Source organism: Lynx canadensis, chromosome B2 (genome assembly GCF_007474595.2).
Source record: "Lynx canadensis isolate LIC74 chromosome B2, mLynCan4.pri.v2, whole genome shotgun sequence".
NCBI lineage: Eukaryota > Metazoa > Chordata > Mammalia > Carnivora > Felidae > Lynx > Lynx canadensis.
The window spans coordinates 51341340-51364098 of record NC_044307.1 but is presented as its reverse complement, the minus strand read 5'-3'; the positions used below and the strand labels follow the sequence as shown (position 1 = coordinate 51364098).

Below are 22759 nucleotides of genomic sequence, written 5' to 3'. Positions count from 1 at the left end.
AACACAAAGTTTATCTCTTTGGATTAGAAATCGAGTTTCCACACATTTCCTTTGCTTAGAGGGGCGAATCTCACTCTCCCGGCCCCCGGTGAGCTCCTCCCCTTCGACTCCGCCCCAACCACGCCTGCGCACGCCTCCTCCTCAGCCTCCTCAGTGTTTCTTTGGGCGCTTGGCCACGCTTCCTCTTCTGCACCGCCTTCTTTCCCCGCCCCTCGCCCGTAGTCTATAAAATCCGGAGCTACGGATCGCGCCTCGGAGCGGCGAGCGAGCAGATAGGAAGACTGGGCATGCTCGGTGGCGGCGCAGGTCTTGGTCACAAGTAGGAAGAAGCCAGTGCACGACACTGGCAAAGAGAAGCGGGAGCCGCTGCCGCACCGCGGCGGTGGGGTCTGTCGCCACCGCCTGGGAACAGGAGCGGGGCGGGAGCCGGAGCTGGCGAGGCCGCCTGGCCGAGAGCCGCCCAGTCTGCCCTCCTGCTCTCTGCCTCTGTGCCCGTGTGGTGCGCCGGACCCCTGAGTCGGTCACCTGGGCGGCAAGGACCCGCGCGGGGGAGCGGGAGAGGAGCGGACCCTCCCTCTCTCCGCCGGCTGCGGCACGAGGGCGCCCCCGCGGGGCGGAGCAGCTGCTGCCTCCGGCGTCTTGTGCGGGCAGCTGAGTGTCCGTCTCGCGCCCAGCGCCCCGAGCGAGCGGCAGCCGTCAGCCCCGAGAAGGAGGAGGGGGCAGCCATGGGGCTGCTGTCCCAGGGCTCGCCGCTGAGCTGGGAGGAGACCAAGCGCCACGCCGACCACGTGCGGCGGCACGGGATCCTCCAGTTCCTGCACATCTACCACGCCGTCAAGGACCGGCACAAGGACGTGCTCAAGTGGGGCGACGAGGTGAGCGCCCACGGCCTCCGCCCCCGCCTGGCGCCCCTGTCAGGCCACCCCGCGCCTCCTTTGTTCTGCGAGGCGCGCCCCGGGGCCCCACGGTGGTCCGTGTCATCCGGTGTGCCTCTAGGGTCCTCGGACGAGCTGTCCCTGCCCTCGCCTGGCGCGCGTCCGGGGTGTGGGGCCCTGCCTGAGCCTTCTCACCAGACTTCTCCATCCCATTCATTCATTCTTAACGGGTTTCCCCCTTTATTCAAAAAAACGGGGTAGGCGCTGGGAGGGCGCGAGCTTGAGCAGGTGTGACATTTGGTGCTTCTAGGAGTTCTCAGTCTGATACATGTGCCGGCCGCGTTTCGAGATCTACCGCACCGTGTAAAAATGGGTTTTTGTGATCAGTGAGAGAGGCACAAAGTTGTCCTAGAAGGCCCATTGCTGCTAGGAGTCAGGTTTTAAGGATGTTCGCTTCTGCCCCATCTCATGCAGATTACGTTTTAAACCTCCCAACTTCTCATCAGTCACCTCGCACCCTCTTCACCCTCCTCCCTCTTCTGCTGCACCACCTCTGTAGAAATTAAGGCTCGGTTTTCCTAAAGGGAAGGAAACTTCCTTGTCCTGTTTAATTCTAAATGGGAATTCTTGAAGCTTCACAGTTGGGATTTGTTAGTGGTTTTCCGTGGCCTGGATCCAATGTCTAAACTTTACAAATCAATGCTTCAACATGTGTTCTGCCTAGAGGTGAAATGTTTCTGTATTCGCAGTATGTTGAACCATCGTTTATGGGAAAGATCTGGAAAGCATTGCCCCTTTGGATTTAGGTTTTTTTCTGCCAAAGCGTTTTGCGCTCTCCGTTCCGTTTTTGAAAGTCGCATGTAGATACAATTCAAATAATTAAATGCTTTTTTTGAAAAGTGCATCTGTTTTTACCATCTGTCTTCCATGGCTTGCTTAGGTGTAAGCTTATCTTTAGTCCATGTTATTACTCTTGACCTAAGCGTCAAGGTGCTGGTACGCCAATGCAGAATCTCTGTGTCTACTTGCAAAACTAGTTTGTCTGTTTCTAAGATTGGAAGATAATTCTGCTTTTTTACAGTTGAAGGAATTGTGCTGTTTTAAGTTAGAAAAGTATAATGATCAGTCATTCACATTTCTACTAGAAGGAGTTTGTCATACTTGGGACAGAAAAGAAGTGTACAGGATTGTGTTTGCTGGTAATTCTTCAGTTTTATTCTGAAGTTCTTTGTTTCTTCACAGCATCTGATATTATACATGTTCATTTGTATATTGTGGGCATTTTACAATCTATCCTCTATTCTCCAGCCCCCTTGAAAATTCTGCTTCAATCATGTGTCTGGGCAGAGTATAGGGTTTTTAGGAAGAGTAAAATTCCTACCCTCAAGTTTTGACAATCAAGTTAGAAATAGGCAGCCTGATGTAAGGAGAAGAAGTGAGATTGTGAAGACTGCTCAGATGGTTAAGGGGGGGGACCCCGCTCTTCTCCTGAAATGGCACTTAAGTGAAACCTTAGTTCCCTGAAGTTGGTTCTCTCTTACATCCTTGACCTGTGGTATTGCAGGCACGAATTCTCCATTGTGGTATCTCTGTTTGGGCAGATAGAGAAGGTGATGTTTTGAGCGGGGGCGGGGAGGAGTCTCATGCCTAAATATTTGCTGATGCTTCCTTCTAGTATCATGTCAAAGTAATTACTCATTTACGTTACAGAACATTACTACTTAAAAAAAATTTTTTTTTAATGTTTATTTTTGAGAGAGAGCACGACAGAGTGCCAGCTGGGGAGTGACTGAGAGAGAGGGAGACACACAGTCTGAATCAGGCTCTAGGCTCCAGGCTCCAAGCTGTCAGCACAGAGCCTGATGCAGGGCTTGAACTCAGGAACTGTGAGATCACGACCTGAGCCAAAGTCGGACGCTTAACTTACCACCCAGGTGCCCCAAAACGTTACTATTACATACAGGTCACGATCCATTAGTGGGTTGAGAAATAAATTTGGATTTCCCTAGATTTGTTTTCTTCTCTTCAGAACTTAAAAAAAAGAAAAAAAGAAATGGAATAAGATGAAGAGTACCAATTACCACAAACAGTATTAGGTCAAACTTTTGGGTTATTTGAGAGCATGTTGAGCAGGTATGTATTGAGTCACATGTAAATTATTTCTTAGTATGGTGGCCACTTAAGGAGTTCGAAAACCATACTGTCCTATTTGTCACAGGAGGCTTCCTTGATGAGACGAGCCTTTGAAAAGAGCAGGAGAGCAGTCATCCACTCCAGTGTTAGCAGTATTCCTTGCTCAGAGGGACTCACAGACCACATCCACCAAGTGAAGTCTGCAGGCAGGGTCAGACAGCAAGCAAGCCTGTTTGTATGCAGAAGCCTTGGGAATTAACAGAAACAGGCTGGGCAGATAAAAGTAGAGAAGGGTGTGGTGGGTGGTATGGCCCTGGAGATGAAGGATGGCCTTGCCAGACAGAAAATGGTGTTTGAGATGTGATATTTGGACTGTGTTGGTGTGATACCAAATTACTGCTCTTACTGGGAAATTTTGGTGTTGTACTCATAAGTCCTCTTCTCCACCCCACCCCCTCCAAAAAAAAAAAAAAGCCTTCAAACCGTGGTTAGAAGGAGACCCTGCCACTTTTGGAAATGCTCAGCCCTAGTTACTATGACAGTATTTACACCTGACAGTGTTTATCAGAAGGAACCCTGGAGTTGTAGTTTCCTTATGTTGTAGTCCAAGGCCTGCCAAACTGCCTGTGTGATGGTGAGCCTCAGTTTCCTCTTTTGGAAAATGACAGGGTTGGAATCTCCCTTCTAATAACTTCTATAGTTTGAGTATAATTTGAATAAGATTTTTAAAAAGCAACGTACATAATTTCAAACCAGAATGTTATTCTTTGAAATTCACCTGGAGATAGATAATCTTCAGGCTGTTGAGGAAAGGAGAAGGCTGCCACCAGCCGCTGGGATAAAAATGGGTCGTACTGTAAAGGTGTGTGTATGCTGGCTTTTTGGAACTCCAAAGTATTCTCCTGTGACAACATTATGCATGAGTAGATTCCCAGATCAGTTTACAGATGCATGTTTCACCTTTGGTTTAACCGGTCCTAACCCTAGCCACCATTTATTCTGTTTCTGTAGGAGATAGACGTTCTAACTCCTGGGTACCAGGAAAACACTTCATTTTGCCCCAGGATGGGGGCTTTGGGGGAGAGGTAAGATGGATGTTCCTGGGTGCTCTCCTGCCTGCTAAGCATTCTATGTATACAAAAAAGAAAGCCCTTCCCTTTTCACAGCTGACACACAACTTTTCAGGTACAGTTTTTGTTTATAACCAGAGTGTACTCATTAAAAGACCAACTTAGGAAATGTATGCTGCAAACGTGGCACTAAATACAACTTTTCATTTTTTCCTAATCACTCTCGTGTTAATTGCCTTCCTGGCCTTTCTGCTACTTAATAATGGCAGAGGCATTATCAGAGTTGAAATCTGTCTGACTCCAGGTCCATTTCTTAAACACGTTATACCAGGTTTCGGATTATTTACGATGTATGAGATTTCATCAAATCTCCTTTTACACAGTTCACACTACAGGGTGTAAAGGTGTCAGGAAACAACATTTGAAAGCAAACGTTTAATTTTTCTAATTTTTTTTAACCCAGTGTAGTGGCTGTCAAAGTTAAGAAGGTAATTGTCCTGTAGTTTGCAGAAAAGTGCATGTGATCTTAGGAAAATATAATATGCCTTTAATACTTGAGTGTGTTCTTTGCATAAAGCCAGTAAAACTGGGGTGGGGTATATTCAGTGCTGATAGGTCATCCATTGACTTTGAACTACAAATTTGCTTGTGGTAAGGGTGGTAGGGTAAGAATGCTTAAATGACTATTTAGAAAATGCATAGCTTGCTGATTAATAAGCTTATGATCCTGTAAGAAAAGTAACATAACCCTGAGCTATAAATCTAGAATGGATAAAAGTAGCCATTTGAGTGTAAATGAATGTGAAGCTTGGACAGATTGCTTAATCTCAACCTCAGTTTTATTATCTATAAAATAGGGATGATAATACCTCATAGGGTTATTAAGATTAAATAGGATAATGTTGATGAAATGGTGTACAAGGAAGTGCCTAACTTACTAAACAAAGACTCATAAATGGTAACTTAAAATGTTTACTTGGAAGATTTTTTTTTTAATGTTTGAATGAGAGTGTGTGAGCAAGAGCGTGAGTGGCAGAGGGGCAGAGAGAGGGAGAGAGAAGAGAGAATTGGAGGCAGGCTCCATGCTGTCAGTGCAGAGTGACACAACAGTGAGATCATGACCTGAGCGGAGATCAAGAGCCAGTCACTTAACCAACTGAGCTACCCAGGTGCCCCTACTTGGAAGTTTTAAAATATCTGCTATATCTCATCTAAATACTCACGGTCAAACTGATTCTCAGCTATAGAGAACAAACTGAGGGTTACTGGAGGGGAGGTGGACAGGGGGTGGATCAATAGGTGATGGCTATTAGGGCAATTGTGATGGGCACTGAGTATTGTATGTAAGTGATGAATCCCTAAATTCTACAACTAAAAGTAATATTACACTGTATGGTAACTAGCTGGAATTTAAATACAAACTTGAAGAAAAAAAATAGCCATAGTCATTGGGGAATGAGGTAATCCCTGTATGTAGGGTTTATTTTTAAACTAACAAACTTACATTTGTTTATTCAGATTTCATTATCTTAGTTATTTTTGATGGTATTGATGGTAATTATAGTATTTCTAAATTGCTTTTAACAATCTAAATTGTCTTAAAAATGCATTACTAGACACTGACTTAGTAGAATTAGATATTGAGCACAACTATTTCTTGATAGTCATTGTCAAGATTCAGGTTTCTTACATAGGTCATTGAGTGTTTTGTGACCTATAAACCCAAGTTGTTTTATCTTTCTGTCTCTGCTGTCACTGTGTACATTGTTTTACAGCATTTATTCATATGTCTAAAGCACAGTGGTGAAATCAAGGAAAAAATGGATTTGTGCTTCTGAACATTTTAGATACTCCAGGCATCTGAATGTGTTGTTAAATTTAGAAAACTGTATTTGGGGCATTACGGGTGCTGCTGGTATTGGATGGGAGCGTATTCTAATAAGCTTGCTAATCTCTGTTCATTCATGATTGAACCAAGTTAGGTGGGTTTTTAAAAACATTTCAACACCTTTATTTAGATGTAACTGATATACATCAAACTGCACATATTTAAAATGTACAGTTTGATAAGTTTTGATATAGGTATACACCTGCGAAACTATCACTACAGTCACAATAACATCCATCATTCTAAAAATGTTCTTGTGCCCCTTTGTAATACCCTCCTTTCCTCCCGCTTCACAGGCAACCAATGATCTCCTTTCTGTCACCATAGTAGAATTTGCATTTCCTAAGAGTTTTATATCTAGGAAACCCTATAGCATGTACTTTTTTGGTCTGGCTTTTTAAGCTGCATATATATTTTGAGGTTCATTCCTTTTGCTGCATGTATAAGTAGTTCATCCCTTTCATTGCTGAGTTGCATGGATATACTATGATTTGTTTATCCACTGTTTGGATTGTATCCAATTTTTAGCTTTTACAAACAAAATTTATATGAACATTATGTCTTTGTACTTAATGCTTTTATCTACCTTGATTATTCCCTAGGAGTGATGTGTTTAACTTTTTAAGGAAACTATAAAACTTTAAAAACATTTTCTTTTTAATGTTTATTTTTGAGAGAGAAAGACTGTGAACAGGGAGGGGCAGAGAGAGAGAGGGAGACACAGAACCTGAAACAGGCTCCAGGGTCTGAGCTGCACAGAACCCGATGAGGGACTCGAACTCATGAACTGCGAGATCATGACCTGAGCCGAAGTTGGACGCTTAATCGACTGAGCCACTCAGGTGCCCCCTGAGTTGTTCTTTTGTTACCAAATTTGAGAATTCTTTATATATTTTGGATGTAATTCTTCCCAGATAATAGACGTTACACATGTGTTCTCCCAGTCTGTTTTCATTGCCTCAAATGGTGTCTTTTGAAGAATAGAGAAGTTGTTCATTTTAATGAAGTCCAGTTTGTCCACTTGTTCTTTTATACTTTTGGTGTGGTATCTAAGAAATCTTTCCTTAATCCAAGATCACAAAAGTTTGCTCCCTTATTTTCTTCTAGAAGTTTTATAATCTTAGGCTTTACATTTAGGTTTACGACCCATTTTGAATTACTTTTGTCTGTGGTATAAGGTATGGATTGTTGCTTTTGGTTGCCCCAGCACAATTTGTTGAAAAGACTATCCTTTCTCCACTGCCAGAGGTATATGGCCTTTGTGGCTTGTCTGATACCAGTTGTCTGTGTGTGTGGTTTTATTTCTGGATTCTTTGTATTTGATCTATATGTCTATCTTTATGCCTGTACTACACTCTTTTTATTGCTGTAGCTTTATAATACATTGTGAGATCAGGCAGTGTTAGCTCTCCAGCTTTGTTCTTTTCCAGCAAAGTTTGGTTTGACTCTTCTGAGCCCTTTGAACTTCTACATGAATTTTAGAACCAGTTTGGCAATTTCTACCAAAAACAAACAAACCCTCCTGGGGTTTTGACTGCAATTGGATTGAATCCATAGATCAGTTTGGGAAGAATTGACATTTTAACCATAATGAGTCTTCTGACCCAAGAACAAGTACAGCTTTAATTTCTCTCATCAGTGTTTCATAGTTTGTTTGTTTTTTTTTTTTAAGTTTATTGGGGGAGGGGTGGAGAGAAAGAGGAGTGGGGGAGGGGCAGACAGAGCAGGAGAGAGAATCCCAAGTAGGCTCCCGCACTGTCCGTGCGGAGCTTGATCTCAGGACCTGAGCCAAAATCAAGAGTTGAAGGCTTAAACTGAGCCACCCAGGCGCCCCAGTATTTCGTCATTCTTTTTTTTTTTTTTTCCAACGTTTTTTATTTATTTTTGGGACAGAGAGAGACAGAGCATGAACAGGGGAGGGGCAGAGAGAGAGGGAGACACAGAATCAGAAACAGGCTCCAGGCTCCAAGCCATCAGCCCAGAGCCTGACGCGGGGCTCGAACTCACAGACCGCGAGATCGTGACCTGGCTGAAGTCGGACGCTTAACCGACTGCGCCACCCAGGCGCCCCTCGTCATTCTTAATGTACAAGTCTTACATGTCTTTTGTTAGGTTTATCATGGTTTCATATTTTTTTCCTATTGTAAATGCTATTAAGTTTCAATTTCTGATTATTGATTGCTAATATATTGAAATAAAATTGATTTTTGCTTATTTATCTTCTAACCTCATTTTTGAACATGGGGGATACAGTTGTAATTAATAACTGTTTTAGTGTCTTTGCTAATATTTTCATCTTTGCTATTTAAGGTTAAATTCAGTTTTAATTCTTTTCATTCTGAATATGCTTCACTGCTTCTTTGCATGCCTGGTAATCTTTTATTGGATTCTTTACCTTGTTGGGTGCTTGTTACTTGGGTTTTCCTGAGTATTCTTAAGCTTTGTTCTTGAATATAGTTAATTTAGAGATAGGTTAATCTTTTGAGGTCCTGATTTTGTAATTAGGCAGATCCAGAGAAGTCTCTAGTTTAGGGCTAATTCTTCTACTGAGGCAAGACCTTTATGAGCATTTGCCCCAGTGCCCCTGAATTAGAAGTTGTTCCTTTCTGGCTTGTGGGAATACAACTCTGCCCTAGCTTTGGGTACTTGCCTCATGTATGGATTGACTTACTACTGAATTCCTAAGGAGGAGCCCTCTGCTGATCCTCTGGGTTTATCTGTGCACCTCTCTTTGGCACTTTGTGTCTTTGGCACCAGTGTCTTGAAAAAGCTGCTCTTTCATATACTCTGGTTTTGGTTGTTTGAGGAGGGAAGGTAAAATTGGTTGCTTTTACTCCATCTTGAGCAGAGGTCTTTTCCTCTTTATCTTTTTTTTTTTTTTTTTTTTTTTTTAAAGCTCTGCTCCTCCTTTGGAAACTTTGTCCAGAGGCTGGCTGCCCTTGTGGTTATAAAATAGCTCCAGTAACCAAGATTTAGCCAGCTTTTTAAAGTCAAGATTTTCTTTGCTTTTATACTGTCATGTTCATCATTTCTCATCACTGTTCTCATCCTACAACTGGGTATTTGTTGAAAATACAGTCATTTTAAAAGTTTGCATACATTTTATGAATGGACTTTAATTTGAAGATGCAAGTCTAAGCCTTGAATCTTCCTCCAAATAACTGTGATATTAGGTATAGAACTTAAGTTCTTTAGACCACAAATTTCTCATCTGTAAGACTAATAAAAAAAAAGTCATATCATTTGGTTTTGAATTTCATGTTGACCTATGTGTGTGTGTGTGTGTGTGTGTATAGTTTCTAATTGTATCTTTTAACAATTTGTTTCAGAATACTTTAAATTCCATACAATTTACAAAAATCAGGAAATGTGTACAAGAAATGGTAGAATTTATTTCCTTACCCTGTCACCTTTTGGGTTTTAGCATTCATCTAAGATAAAGTACTTCACTGGCTGCTGACAAAATAATCTAATTATATAGTCATAGATATTAGGTTTCTAGAAATTTGTTTTTAACGTCTTAGGTGAGCCTATTTGAGCCTCACAACTTTTTTTAATTTTAGAGTGAGTGCAAGCGAGGGAGAGTGGCGGAAAGAGATACAAAATCTTAAGCAGGCTCCATACTCAGGGCAGAGCCTGATGCAGGGTAGGATCCCATGACCCTGAGATCGTGACGTGAGCCGAAAATCAAGATCCGGATGGACACTCAACCAGCTGAGCCACCCAGGCGCCCCACAACTTTTCTATTAAAAGCACGATGGTATTGCAAAAATGTTTTCCTCAGAAAAGCTGATACTTAAGTTTTATTTACTTATGGCAAAACACTAAAGGCTATATTTCCATGATGGATAATTTTTTTAATTTATTTAAATTCAAGTTAGTTAACATAGAGTGGAGTAATGGTTTCAGGAGTAGAACCCAGTGATTCATCACTTATTTATAACACCCAGTGTTCATCCCAACAAGTGCCCTCCTAATGCCCATCACCCATTTAGCCCATCCCCCCAACCACCTCCCCTCCAGCAACCCTTAGTTTGTTCTCTGTATTTAGTCTCTTATGGTTTGCCTTCCTCTGTTCTTATCTTACTTTTCCTTCCTTCCCTATGTTCATCTATTTTTGTTTCTTAAATTCCACATATGAGTGCAATCATATGATATTTGTCTTTGTCTGACTAATCTATTTGGCTTAGTATAATACAGTCTAGTTCCACATGATGGATAATTTTTAAAAAAATTTTTTTAATGTTCATTTTTGAGAGAGAGTGCAAGTGGGGGAGGGACAGAGAGAGAGGGAGGGAGACACAGAATCTGAAGCAGGCTCCAGGCTCTGAGCTGTCAGCACAGAGCCCCACGCGGGGCTCCAACTCACCGTGAGACCATGACCTGAGCTTAAGTCGGACACTTAACTGACTGAGCCACCCCAGCGCCCCATGATGGATACACATTTTAAGGGACAGGAATAAAGTGTGGGATCCTGAGAGGGAACGGTGTGAGGGGTAGTAAGACTACTGTGTGCAGGAAGAGGGCTGGCAGGCTTTTGAGAGGTGCGGAAGGATAAGAACTGAAAGGAAGCCACTGGATTTGCTGCTTAGGCAGGAACTGGAGGCTTTGGCAACAGCATATCTCAAACATATTAAGAACTTGGGGGAAAAAACAAAAATTGGTTTCTGGCCAAAATAAATGGCACAAAGCCCATGGATATCTTCACAGTTCATAGGGTCCTTGAAATCTTGATTATAATTTTAGCAAGAAACAGAATTGAACTATTTCAGTTGAACTGGATGGCATGTGAGTTTGGGTATCACTTAAGTAATACCTTTGTGGCTATTAAGTTGTCTCTGGAGTAGTATATTTAGAATGATTGTAATTGATTGAGTATATTAGAATGATGATCCTGAATCTCCACTTAAAGGTTGGTGTTCTCAGACATTGTTTAAGAAGTTGGGGAAACATGATTAAGTCTCAGACTTCTGGCCAAAAGAACTCATTTTAGATACATGTTGATAGGTATTCAGAAAACTTGGTTATCTGGATTGGTGTATCCTTGGAGAGTGTATGTGGCTACAGTTGTACTTTGTTGGACACTCTTCTGAAAGTTTCCTTATGCTTAGGGTTTTTTTGTGTCTGTCATGGTCAGAATTTGAGATACGGTAGTAGTTTCCAGAGTAAGATTACGAAAGAACCCCAAACCAGATGTTCCTAATTACATAAATGTTCACACAGACCCACTGGTCTTGTCTCCCTTCCCCCGAGGTCCTTTTTTTAGTCCATTGGATTTGGTTAGTGCCTTTTTTTTTTTTTTTTTTTTTAACTGGATGTTGATTTAGCAGAGTTAAAACCCTTAGGCAAGAGACTTCCTGACCCTTTTCTTGGAAGCTAGTAAGAATCTAGGCTGTGACTCTGCCCCATTTGGATTACCTGCAGGGGTCATGGGCTCAATACACAGGGCTTCACATATTTTAATGCTCTGGAGAGATCATAAAGATCTTAAAGTACCTGTAAAAGTTGACTGGCACTTGTCTGAAGTGTTTTCAAGAGTTAGTGACCTTCAATCCTTAGAAAGTTAACATTTTTTTACTTTTAAAGTTTTTGTTTGAAAGGATATACTCTGAGAACTTTAAACCTCAGACAAACCTAAGGAGGTTATTTGGGAGTGCTTCCTTCATTTCCCGCTGGAAATGTTCACATATTTACATAAGTCGGGTATTTGGAAGGTAGTTTTTTTTTTTTTTTTAATGTTTTCTAGTGTTTATTTTTGAGAGAGAGACAGAGTGCAAGCTGAGGAGGGGCAGAGAGAGAGAGAGAGAGAAAGAGAGACACAGAATCTGAAGCAGGCTGCAGGCTCTGAGCTGTCAGCACAGAGCCTGACATGGGGCTCGAACTCACAGAACTGCAAGATCGTGACCTGAGCCGATGTCAGACACTTAAACGACTGAGCCACCCAGGCGCCCCGAAGGTACTTTTTTTTTTTTTAATCTTTCTTTATTTTTGAGAGAGAGAGAACCGTGTGAATGGGGGGAGGGGTAGAAAGGAGAGGAACAGAGGATCTGAAGCAGGCTCTGCACTGACAGCAGCAAGCCCAATGCAGGGCTTGAACCCATGAATCGTGAGATCATGACCTCACCCAAAGTCAGATGCTTATATGACTGAGCCACCCCGGTGCCCTGGAAGGTACCTTTTTATCTAACACACTTTCAGTAGTGCTGCCTGTGCTAAGGATGGTGGTCCTCTCTTCTTGGCCCCCAAGGCTGCCATTTCTGTATTAAGTTGTATCTAGGGGTCCTGCTCTGTGGGCTTTAGTACTCATACAGAGAGGACTAGGAAGTAAACAAAAGGCTTCTAAGTACAAAGTTTATGCATTTTACTCCTAGAAGTGTCTTAAGCCTTTACCCAGAGAGCACTCACTTTATACACAGTTGCTGCAAGCTTGGCATCTGGTTTCTTAGTTTAGGATGAGCTACATACAAATCAATTGAGGCAGAAGCAAGAGAAAGCAATTCAGAGAGCAGCTGTGAAAAGCATATCTAGACACGGCAGCCCGGTGTTGCTCTAAGGATCTTCCTCTGCTGTAATTCTAGTTAGAGAAATAAAATAGCTAATGAATTCCAAAGCCTTAATAAAAAGTGACAGTGTGTTTAGGATCTTCCTATTGTGATGGCAGAAGAGGTTGTAATCAATTTTAGAAAGATAATATACATAAAAATGTTTAAGAGATCATGTGCTTGAAAGGAGTAAGCTTTGGGAAACAAGACAATGCATTTGAATAAAATTACCTTCCTGGCAACACCGAGTAAGTAATGTATTTGCACCAGTGAAAGAACAATGGATGGTCATATACTAAGAGTTTCTAGAAAAATTTAGTAGAAATACAGCTTTCCCCCCACTCTCCGAAAGGGCATCCCTCTGAAATCTTTTCTGACCCAAAATCATGTAAAGTGAAGAAGCAATTACTGTTATTTATATGGAAGAATTTTTTTAGCATTCCCAGACCCCCAAATAACCTCTTTTAGACTTTTTTGATACCTTAGGACGTATCTTGCTAATGGGTGGCCAGAATAAATCGAGATCAAGCCCAGATGCTCACTGACCCAGTTCAGAGCTATGGTGACTAGAGGCTGACACGTTGGGTGTGGCTCCCAGGGAAGGGGCCTGGCGGGGCCCTCTAGCTGCTCCAGGTGCTCTCTGGTATAAGGGCTCGATGCGGGGATGTTGTTTTCACCTTTTTTTTTTTTTTTTTTTTTAATTATTTTGAGAGAGAGGAGAGCATGAGCGGGGGAGGGGCAGAGAGAGAATCCCAAGCAGACCCACAGTATCAGTGCAGAGCTGTGAGATCTTGACCTAAGGAGCTGAAATCAAGAGTCAGACGCTTACCCGACTGAGCCACCAGGTGACCCTTTGCCTTTTTGTAAAGGCAGAAAATCTCCTTCAGATTTCTTTCAATTAACAAAAACAGGTAGTTATCCCTCACTTTCTGAAACTTTGCATGACGGCGTTTCTCTTATAAAAGATTCTCTTATAAAAGACGTAGATTAGTATGTGTTTCACTAACTGAAAGAAATCTAAAGAGAATTCTTGCTGCTGTGAAAACAAAGTTACCATACTGAGGTAGGTCTTTTGTAACAGTGAGTGGCCTACCGCGAATTTTTGGAAAACCAGAAATGCTCCTCACCTTACACCAGTTCTGCTTATGAAAGTTTTTATAGGAACACTTCACTTCCAGATAGATAGTGGGGAAACCCCTGCTGATGTAGCTCTTTCCTACCAACAAAGTGGCTTGGTTCAAATATTTGAAAAGCAGTGGATACCTTTACTCATTTAGAGCTGGAAAGGACTTTTTTTTTCCTATTTTTCCAGATGATGAAACTAAGGCTCAGAGACTAAAACACATTCCAAATGTCCATAATTGTAATATTTGTAAGAAAAGAGGGAAAATTAAGGCTGTTCTGAGCAGGTTGGTGCCTCTTGGGGGTGGGGACAAGAAGGGGGTTGTGGTAGTGGGTGGTCAGCAAAGATTTCTCCGAAAAGGTGGCATTGAGACCCTCAGAAGCTAGCTGTTTGAAGGGCTGAGGTAAAATCTTTCTAAGCAGAGAGAATAGAAGGGCTGTCAAGGTCCTGACTTGGTTTTTGGAGAAAGAAGTGTGGCCAGTGTGGCCACAACACAATGGGGAGGAGGGAGGTGGGAAATAAAGGAGGCAGAGGTCGGAAGACTAGCCTTAATGTTCCTGGTGAGGGGTGTTGGGTCGTTTAGCCCAGTGGGAGCCCCTTGAAAGTTTCAAGGAAGGGAATGACTGGATCTGCTTGGTGCAGGAACCCAGGACTGCCTGATTGCAGAATTAGGCCCCGTTCTACACTAGGAGCTTTCACTTTTGACTGAGACCAATAGTACTGGAAACAAATGCCAAATGAAACAAAACGTTGGTGAAATGGTATTTCCATTCCCATGAGTGACACATTCTGGTATTTTATTCTTGATTTAAAAAAAAAAAAAAAAGGGGGGGGCGCCTGGGTGGCGCAGTCGGTTAAGCGTCCGACTTCAGCCAGGTCACGATCTCGCGGTCCGGGAGTTCGAGCCCCGCGTCGGGCTCTGGGCTGATGGCTCAGAGCCTGGAGCCTGTTTCCGATTCTGTGTCTCCCTCTCTCTCTCTGCCCCTCCCCCGTTCATGCTCTGTCTCTCTCTGTCCCAAAAATAAATAAACGTTGAAAAAAAAAATTAAAAAAAAAACAAAACAAAAAACCTTTTTATTTTGAGAGAGAGCATGAGCAGGGGAGGGGCAGACAGAAAATGGGGAGAGAATCCCAAGCAGGCTGCACACTGTCCTCGCAGAGCCTGACGTGGGGCTCAGTTTCACGAACCGTGAGATCATGACCTGAGCCAAAACCAAGAGTCAGATGCTTAATGGACTGAGCCCCCCAGTACCCCTCAATTTCAAAATTTTTATGTGATGTTGATTACTGCCTACTTTGGCTCATTACAGGCTTGTAACTAGCATTTGAAAAACCCCTCTAAGACTCCTATTCTGCCTCAATAAATATACCTCTGCCCAAGAGGTAGAAAACAATAGCCAGTAGCATCTGAGTGGTGCTGTATACTTCTGGTTTAGGCACTTTTGCATGCAGGTGTTTTGTTTTGTTTTTGTTTTTAAGTTTCTTTGAGAGAGCATGAGAGAGTGCAAGCAAGGGAGGGACAGAGAGAGAGAGACTCCCAAGCACATTTTGAGCTGCTAGCCACAGCCTGATTTGGGGCTTGATCTCACAAACCATGAGATCATGTCCTGAGCTGAGATCAAGTCAGATACTTAACTGACTGAGCCACCCAGGCACCCCACATGCAGTTTTTATATGTACTCCTTCCCAGAAACTGATGGACACCAAAACATGAACTCCTAGCTCCCAAATGAGCAGGAGGAAAAGCTCTCTGTTACAGTTTTCATGGGCTCCAACACAAGATGAGATTGAAGGTGGAAAGAAAAAGAAGAAAAAAATAGAGGTAGGGATGGTGGTGATGAAGGAAGTAGGCTCTTGTTTCTGAGTAAAAATACAAATGTCTTAGAGTCACAGATGTTTAAGTATTTTTCGTTACCAGATGGCCAGTGATTCCCTTCTAGAAGTGAAATGCCAACATTCTTTCAAAACTGTAATATTGAATATGCTTGGTAAATTTCTCGGTCTGCAGGATGAATGCTAGCAGGTTTAGTAACATGACTGCAGCCTTCCCAGCTAATCTTCTGCTGGCAACGGAGCCCGGTGAAAAGGCAGATGCGGATGAGCCCTTTATATGAAACCCAGGCTGATCTCAGTTGTTAGTTATGCAGCCTGCGTCAACCTCAGCCCAGGCCAGCAGGTATTGGGCCAAAATCAGGACCTTTGACTTACTCTTTAACAGGAATTTCAAATATGGCAGGAAAGGAGTCTATATTAACAAGGGTCTCCATCTTCCAAATCTGATCTTAAGGAGGTTAGCATTGCTCTCTTGGAGGGATCTGCCCAAACATCCAGGTGTCATTCCTGAAGTGGAGCCCTGATGCTACCTTTATGAGATGTGATTATGAAAGAGCATCTGTGCTCAGATTCTTGTGATGGTGGAATATGGTGTTGAATCCATGCTCTCCCCAGCCCCTCAATGACCCTAGCTCTGGGGGCCTAGATGGGCCTGAGCACAGCAGTCACTTGGGAGGTAGAATGTATCTGCTTTACAGTTGGCTGTCACTCAGTCTCTTTAGAAAGCACTTTTTTTTTTTTTTTAACCCCTTTGGTGGGTTAGTCTACCACTGGTTCCTAAAAACTAAAACTACAAATTTCTTCTATTTTTTTTTGGCAGTCCTTGAATTTAAGCCCACTGAATTTATAAACACACCTTGAAAGATTATACTTGCTTTCTTAAATTTTTTTTCAATGTTTTTATTTTTGCGACAGAGAGAGACAGAGCATGAGCAGGGGAGGGGCAGAGAGAGAGGGAGACACAGAATCGGAAGCAGGCTCCAGGCTCTGAGCTGTCAGCACAGAGCCCGATGCGGGGCTCGAACCCATAGACTGCGAGATCATGACCTGAGCCGAAGTCGGATGCTTAACCGACTGAGCCACCCAGGCGCCCCTATACTTGTCTTCTTGATTGTCCAGTTCTAGGAGTGCATCGGGCAGAGCTGGGCACCACCATGGAGGGTGCATGTTCTCTTCAGCAACAAGCATGACCCTTGCTAAAGCCCTAAGCTTGCCCACACGTGGTAGGAGCCACCTCAGACGTTCTTGACACACACCTCCCCATACTGAGCACTACGCAATAGTTGATCAAAAGCAGCCTTTATCTGGATGGGGACCAGGATACCTTTTTTCTTGTCAGCCCTGTGGTGACATATTCCTCTGGCAGAGGAGCCCTGACCCCTGCAGACAGCCTGGCCCATCCCTGACCTGGCCTACCCTCCCCTCCCGGCCACCCCATCAGGGACTCCACACTCACCCAATTTTCTGGCTCAGCATCTGGCTCCAGCTGCCTGGGGCACACAGGTCAACTGCCCGTGTCACGCCTGAGCACACACAGGAAGGTGTAGTGGTCAGTTGCACCCACCTCTCCAACCCCAAGCCCTGCAAAGTTCACCCCTCTCCCACATCTATCCATGCCCAGCTCCTTTCAAGCGCCTGTCCCTCTTCCTACCTGTCCCCTGCCCCACAGACTCTCCATGTCAGCCCACCTACCACAGGAAGCTCCACAGACATGGCCCAGTTGTCCATTCCCTTTGCCCACCCCATCCCCCAGTGACTTGCCCGCCAGGTGGGCCTGCCATATTCCTCTGGCAGAGGAATATGTTTGCAGGAAAGAGCCAAGGAATTGACTTGTCCTTAAAACTCAGAAGCTACAGATCTAAGAGATGTTTTGAGGTAAATAAAAACTATACTTACAGTATTGTTTCTTGAGGAGCAATGGTCTGCAGTTTAGGTTTAGGGTTTGTTTTTGTGGGTGTTGTTTTTTTTTTTTTTTTTTTTTTTTTTTGGTCGAGTGCCTGTGTAAAATTGGTGGCCATGGGAAACATGACCTTTGGTAACTTTACTTGATGAATTACTTTTTGTGAGGTTAATTTGTGTGAGAAGACTGGCTGGGTTCTGCTAGGTTTGATTCAGAAAGAAGGTAGGAATGCCTTAACGTGGTCTTTATAACCATCAGAAAATTAAAACTGAAATATGCTTGAAGTGTAGTGGTATGGTTAAAAAAAAATCTGATGAACATAAATTCAGAGGCCCAGAAAATAAATGTCTCCTGCTGTTAATAGAGCATGAAAGAGCAGATGTACTTTTAGGGATTTCCTATGTAGTGAGTTAATAGGCCCATGTACAATTCCAGGACTGAGGTTTCTTTTAGGTTTTAGTCCAGTGAGGTTCAATGTTACTCTCTGTCGTAATAGAAATATTTGCTCTATTCAGTAGGGTAGCCAGTAGCCCTATGTGGCCAGTGGGACTTGGGAACTGAATTTTTAATTTTATTTTAAATCTAAATTGGAATAGCTACATATGCTTACTATCTACTATAATGGACAGTGTGAATTTGTTTTTCTTTTAGTGAAAGGTGTCATTCTCTCTCATAATCTTCCCAGCAGCTCCCATTTTGTCTCTTTTAAAGTCTTAAATTTTTTCACTTAGACTTCATATTACTAATCTTGGCATGTGAAGAATTTTTCTCTGTGTGGGCCAAGATAATGATTCAAGGAAGTTACTTCACCTAATCATACAGGAAATTCACAGATGTTATGCATTGTTAAGATTGCGATTAACATATTATAAATAAAAAGCAACCTACTCTGTCAGCTTAAGTCCTAATCTAGGATGGCAACAGAAGACCAGGTCAGGGCAAGGCCACATTTATTTTGGTTTCTAAGAGTGTAAAGTTCCCTGGAGTACACCCTGTGCAATTCTGTGGTATGAAATGACATTTCACAGTAGGAGAGAAAGTCAAAATACATCAAATATTATAAGAATTTGACATAACTGTAGACTAAACTACTAAAACATTTCTTTAGGGAACATAGGGCAGTTTAACATATCAACAGTTTAGAACATCACCATATACATGAATCTATAAAAGCACATGTATTCCAGTTTCTACTTCCTAGTTACTGGTCCCCCCAAATGCTCAGACATTACCACATAAAACACTGGTTTTGATATTTGTAATGTTAGATGTGTCTAACGTGGGAGTCCACCTTAAAACCAGATTCTGAGTCATATCAAATTTCACTACATTCATGTAAGAATTTCTTATGTAAGTTTATTCACTATCTTAAGCACAGCTATTCTTTTGGTCTTATCATTCGCCTCTTCCCCATATAAGTACTGGGGTTGAAAAAAAAAAAAAGCATCACTGTGGCTAACACCTCTTGGGGTGCTCTAAGTTTGGGTATCATGCTGGTACCCATCATATGGAAATGGATGCCGTCCAACTGAATGGTTGAGAGTGCTCAAAAATATTGGTCCTTTTATTTTGCCATGTGAGAAAACTGTCTTCTGGATAGAAGGCATGGCCGCAAGCTTTAAAATAATTTATAATCTAGAGAAGGACTGTCATGGCATGATCTCTTTGGGGAGGGCCCAGTTTATCTGCATCTCTGACCAGCCAGAGAGGCGATGATGCTACAGTCAGAATGGTGGTTGGGGAAAGCATGGAATCCTGTGGGAAGTTATTGAAACATCAATAGACCCTCCCCTTTGGCCAGTCCCTTTCCTCCAGGAAGCCTTCTGAACTAGACTGGATCAGCTCCTCCTATTACACATGCACAGCTCTGTTTGGTTATCTCCAGTGCTCACCCAGACCCTTCTGTGTTATTGGCTGTGGCTTTAGCAGCAACAGAGGAAGCTTGAGAAAAAGGAGCCACGCCTGCCTGACTCTTCACAGTATTGTCAGCACCTACCCAACACTGGGCCTTGTTGAGCAGGTGAAAGGACAAAGGGGGGCGGGGCGGGGAGGGTGGAGGAGCAAGACCATGGGTTTTGGCACTAATTGGTCATCAACTCTAACTGGGGCCTTAACCCTCAAAGTGGCTGTGGGCTTGTTTTGGAGTTAGTGTAAGGAGAAAACTGCATCTCAGAAGCAGGTTATTCTAGCAAGAGTCAAGACTACTGCTTGGGCCACTGGAAGAGAGCCAACAGTGGAGTTGAGGACCTGGCCCTGAATTTTGAATTTCAAGAGGATGGCTGGAGACAAAAGAATTTCTTAGAGTATCATCTCTCTAAATAGGGAACTGCCTGTAGCTGCTTCTGAGCCTTATAGAACTAGATTGCTTTCCTAATTAAGTACTGTTTTTACTTCCAGGGAGTAGAAATCTTAAAATTCGTGTTTTATAAAATGTCTAGCTTTTTCTCAAATTCCAAGCTCTCTGAAACACTTACCTTCATGGTAGAGTATCAAAAGTATTTTTTACAAAGGAGATTTATTTTAAACTAGTGGTAAATGTCATTTAAAGACCACATAAATCCTACAAAACTTGAATATATTTATATTAACAGTTACTATTGTTATCTTGAACTCTGATGCCATGATCGCTTAACGGTCGACTATATATTCAGCATTGTCCTGAGAACTTACATCACCCTCAATTAAGATTCTTTACTTTTCTTGGCCTAATTTTAGATGAACATAAAGCACCTCGTGCTTGTGCAAACCTGCACTGAATAACTAGTGGATTATTGTATTCAGGTCATTCCTAGCAACACTATATAACACATAAACTACACAATAGTCTTTTGAATGTGCCTTTGTCTTTGATTCAACAGCTCAGAGATATTAGTGGCTTTTATTCTAGTGGCATAAAATTTAGCCTTTTTCACAATGAAATTAAAAAATTTTTAATGTATAGAAAAAGTGCACATTTTAAAATAAGCATCTTACATAGTGGTTGGTTATTTTTATTGTCTCTTCTCCCCCCATTTAAAAAGATAACTAATGGGTACCAAGTAGCAGTGTCCCTAAGTTACATTTAGGGAGTTGTAATCTGTGTACTGAGAATAGAGCCCAATGGCTATTTTTGCTACTTCCAAATATGTTGATTACACAAATTTGAATTAGTTACTCTGCAGTCCACTTACAATATCTTGGAATTGTGTATGTATGCAGTGTACATAAATGTTGCTGTAACTCTGAATACACAGCCTAGATGCTACTCAAAGTTAGGAAGCTGGTACGGTTTAATCCTTGGAATCTGTTGTATTCAGAAGGGCTTCTGTATCCTGTTTTGTTATTTTCTCTTTGATTTTGTCTTTTACTCTCATTCTTTGTTTGCAGAAAGGGTTTAAGATGGGGACAAAGTCCAGATAATAATAAAGTCACTGTGGCTTTAGGTATTTTACATTGGGAAAGCATTGCCTTACTGTTTGACTTTATTATCACTGAACAGCTAGCTCACTGAACCAAACTCCATTTTGGCTCTAGTTTGGCTGTTAGGAGAGACTGAGTTAATTATTTGACTGCTTGTGTGATCTAGAATTACAAATAAACTTAAGTGTATTGAGGTGGGTCGAGGAAGATTTTAACGTTTATTTATTTTTGAGACAGAAAGAGACAGAGCATGAACAGGGGAGGGTCAGAGAGAGAGGGAGACCCAGAATCTGAAACAGTCTCCAGGCTCTGAGCTGTCAGCACAGAGCCCGACGCAGGGCTCGAACTCACGAACCGTGAGATCATGACCTGAGCCGAAGTCGGATGCTTAACCGACCAAGCCACCCAGGCGCCCCTCGAGGAAGATTTTAAAAAAGATAAAACTAGGAGCTGAAGGAACCATTCTGAGCACTGACGCAGGAAAATCAAAGCCACTATAGGGGGTGATTGCTTCAGAACACCCTAAATTTGAGTTTGAAAAACATTCAGAAAATTCTTCAGGCTTCTAACTGATCTTTGATTTTTATCCAAAAGTATGTTTGTTTGTTTGTTCTCATTTGGTAAATGTTCTTTTTTTTTTTTTTTTTTTTTTTTTGTTTATTTTTGAGAGACAGAGAGACAGAGCAAGCGAGCTGGGGAGGGGCAGATAGAGAGAGGGAAACACAGAATCTGAAGCAGGTTCTGAGCTGTCAGCACAGAGCCGGACAGGGAGCTTGAACTGTGAGCTTGAACTGTGAGATCATGACCTGAGCTGAAGTCGGATGCTTAATTGACTGAGCCACCCAGGCGCCCCCATTTGTAAATATTCTGATGTGTTTGTTTCATTCACTTAATGAGATCATGGATGATTATTTTTTAATTAAGGAGCATTTCTTTTGTAAGCATTTTAAATGTCATCCATTTGGCTGATATTTAAAACTCAGACCAAGTTTGAGCTTTTTGCTCTTCAGTGTCATTCCCATGCTTTAAACTTAGGGCCTCAGAGTGATTTTGAAAACTAAGGATTTCAATTATTTCAAACCTAGGAAACCAACCAGAGTTTATTCTACTTTAGCTTGTATCATAGATACAAAAGTTATTACTCACTTTGGTAATAGATAAATGATGGGAACCCAGTAAGCTAGGAAGTATCTCTTCATCTGTCCCACAGGAAACATGTTATCTGGTTAAGAAGATAACCCAGATAGCAGATGATGCCTTGCAGACGTGTTGCAGCCAGTGATCAAAGGAGGAAGTACTGAAGTAGGAAGACTCCTGAGAGAGTTAGTAAGGCATCATAGAGCCAGAAGCTCTGTCCTGGGCCTAGGAGATTGGCTGAGGCATCTATTTAACTGTACCTGTGATGTTTCAGCTTCTATGGTAGAATGTCAGGTCCACTTCATAAAATTGAGTCATAATCCATTTTTTATATTTTCAGCCAGTGTTCTATTCTGTCCCTGCCTCATATAGCTTATAACGATTCTTTAAAATCTTCTCATCACTAACCAAGATTGGCATCCTCTATAGTCCTAGCAGCAAGGTGTGCTGAGCCTGGAGGCCAGGCAGGCTGGGTTCACATCTGCTCTGACATTTGTGGTCTAGGGCAAGCTTACTCAGCCTCTGTGCACATCTTAACACATCTGTAAAATAGGTGATGATGCCTACTTTGAATGATGGTTTGGAGGTTGGATCTGCATAGGAAAATTCGTGGCATATCCTTTCTCATTATGCTCATTTAAAGGTAAATTTGTGTCTTTTACTTAGGATATTTTCATGTATCTATCCTGAGACTTAGTTTCCTGTTCCATCAGCTCTTTGCTGATGAGGAAGGAGAAACTATCTGAAAATCTGTGCTTAAATATGGGAGCAGTTTCAGATTCTGCTGCCCACAGTTTTCAGGAATTTGACATTGAGTGATCCTACAAGTGTGGATTTCACATTTCTGTTTCATGTAGCT

The 22759-nt window shown here is 42.3% G+C and overlaps 1 protein-coding gene across 3 annotated transcripts in view; it reads left to right on the top strand.

The window, feature by feature from the left end:
- The first annotated feature begins 268 nt into the window (after positions 1 to 268).
- GCLC (glutamate-cysteine ligase catalytic subunit) overlaps positions 269 to 22759 on the top strand; it is a 50109-nt gene continuing 27618 nt past the window's right edge. Inside the window, exons 1-2 of one of the 3 annotated variants that reach the window (XM_032593182.1) lie at positions 2839 to 3008; positions 4020 to 4093. Coding sequence is in view for 2 of the 3 variants with exons in the window: in XM_032593181.1 (XP_032449072.1) it covers positions 726 to 875 (150 nt within the window). In the remaining variant the exon portion in view is untranslated. Of the gene's footprint in view, positions 876 to 2838; positions 3009 to 4019; positions 4094 to 22759 lie in introns of those variants that run through there. The other 2 variants (XM_032593181.1, XM_030315723.1) reach the window with 2 other exon arrangements.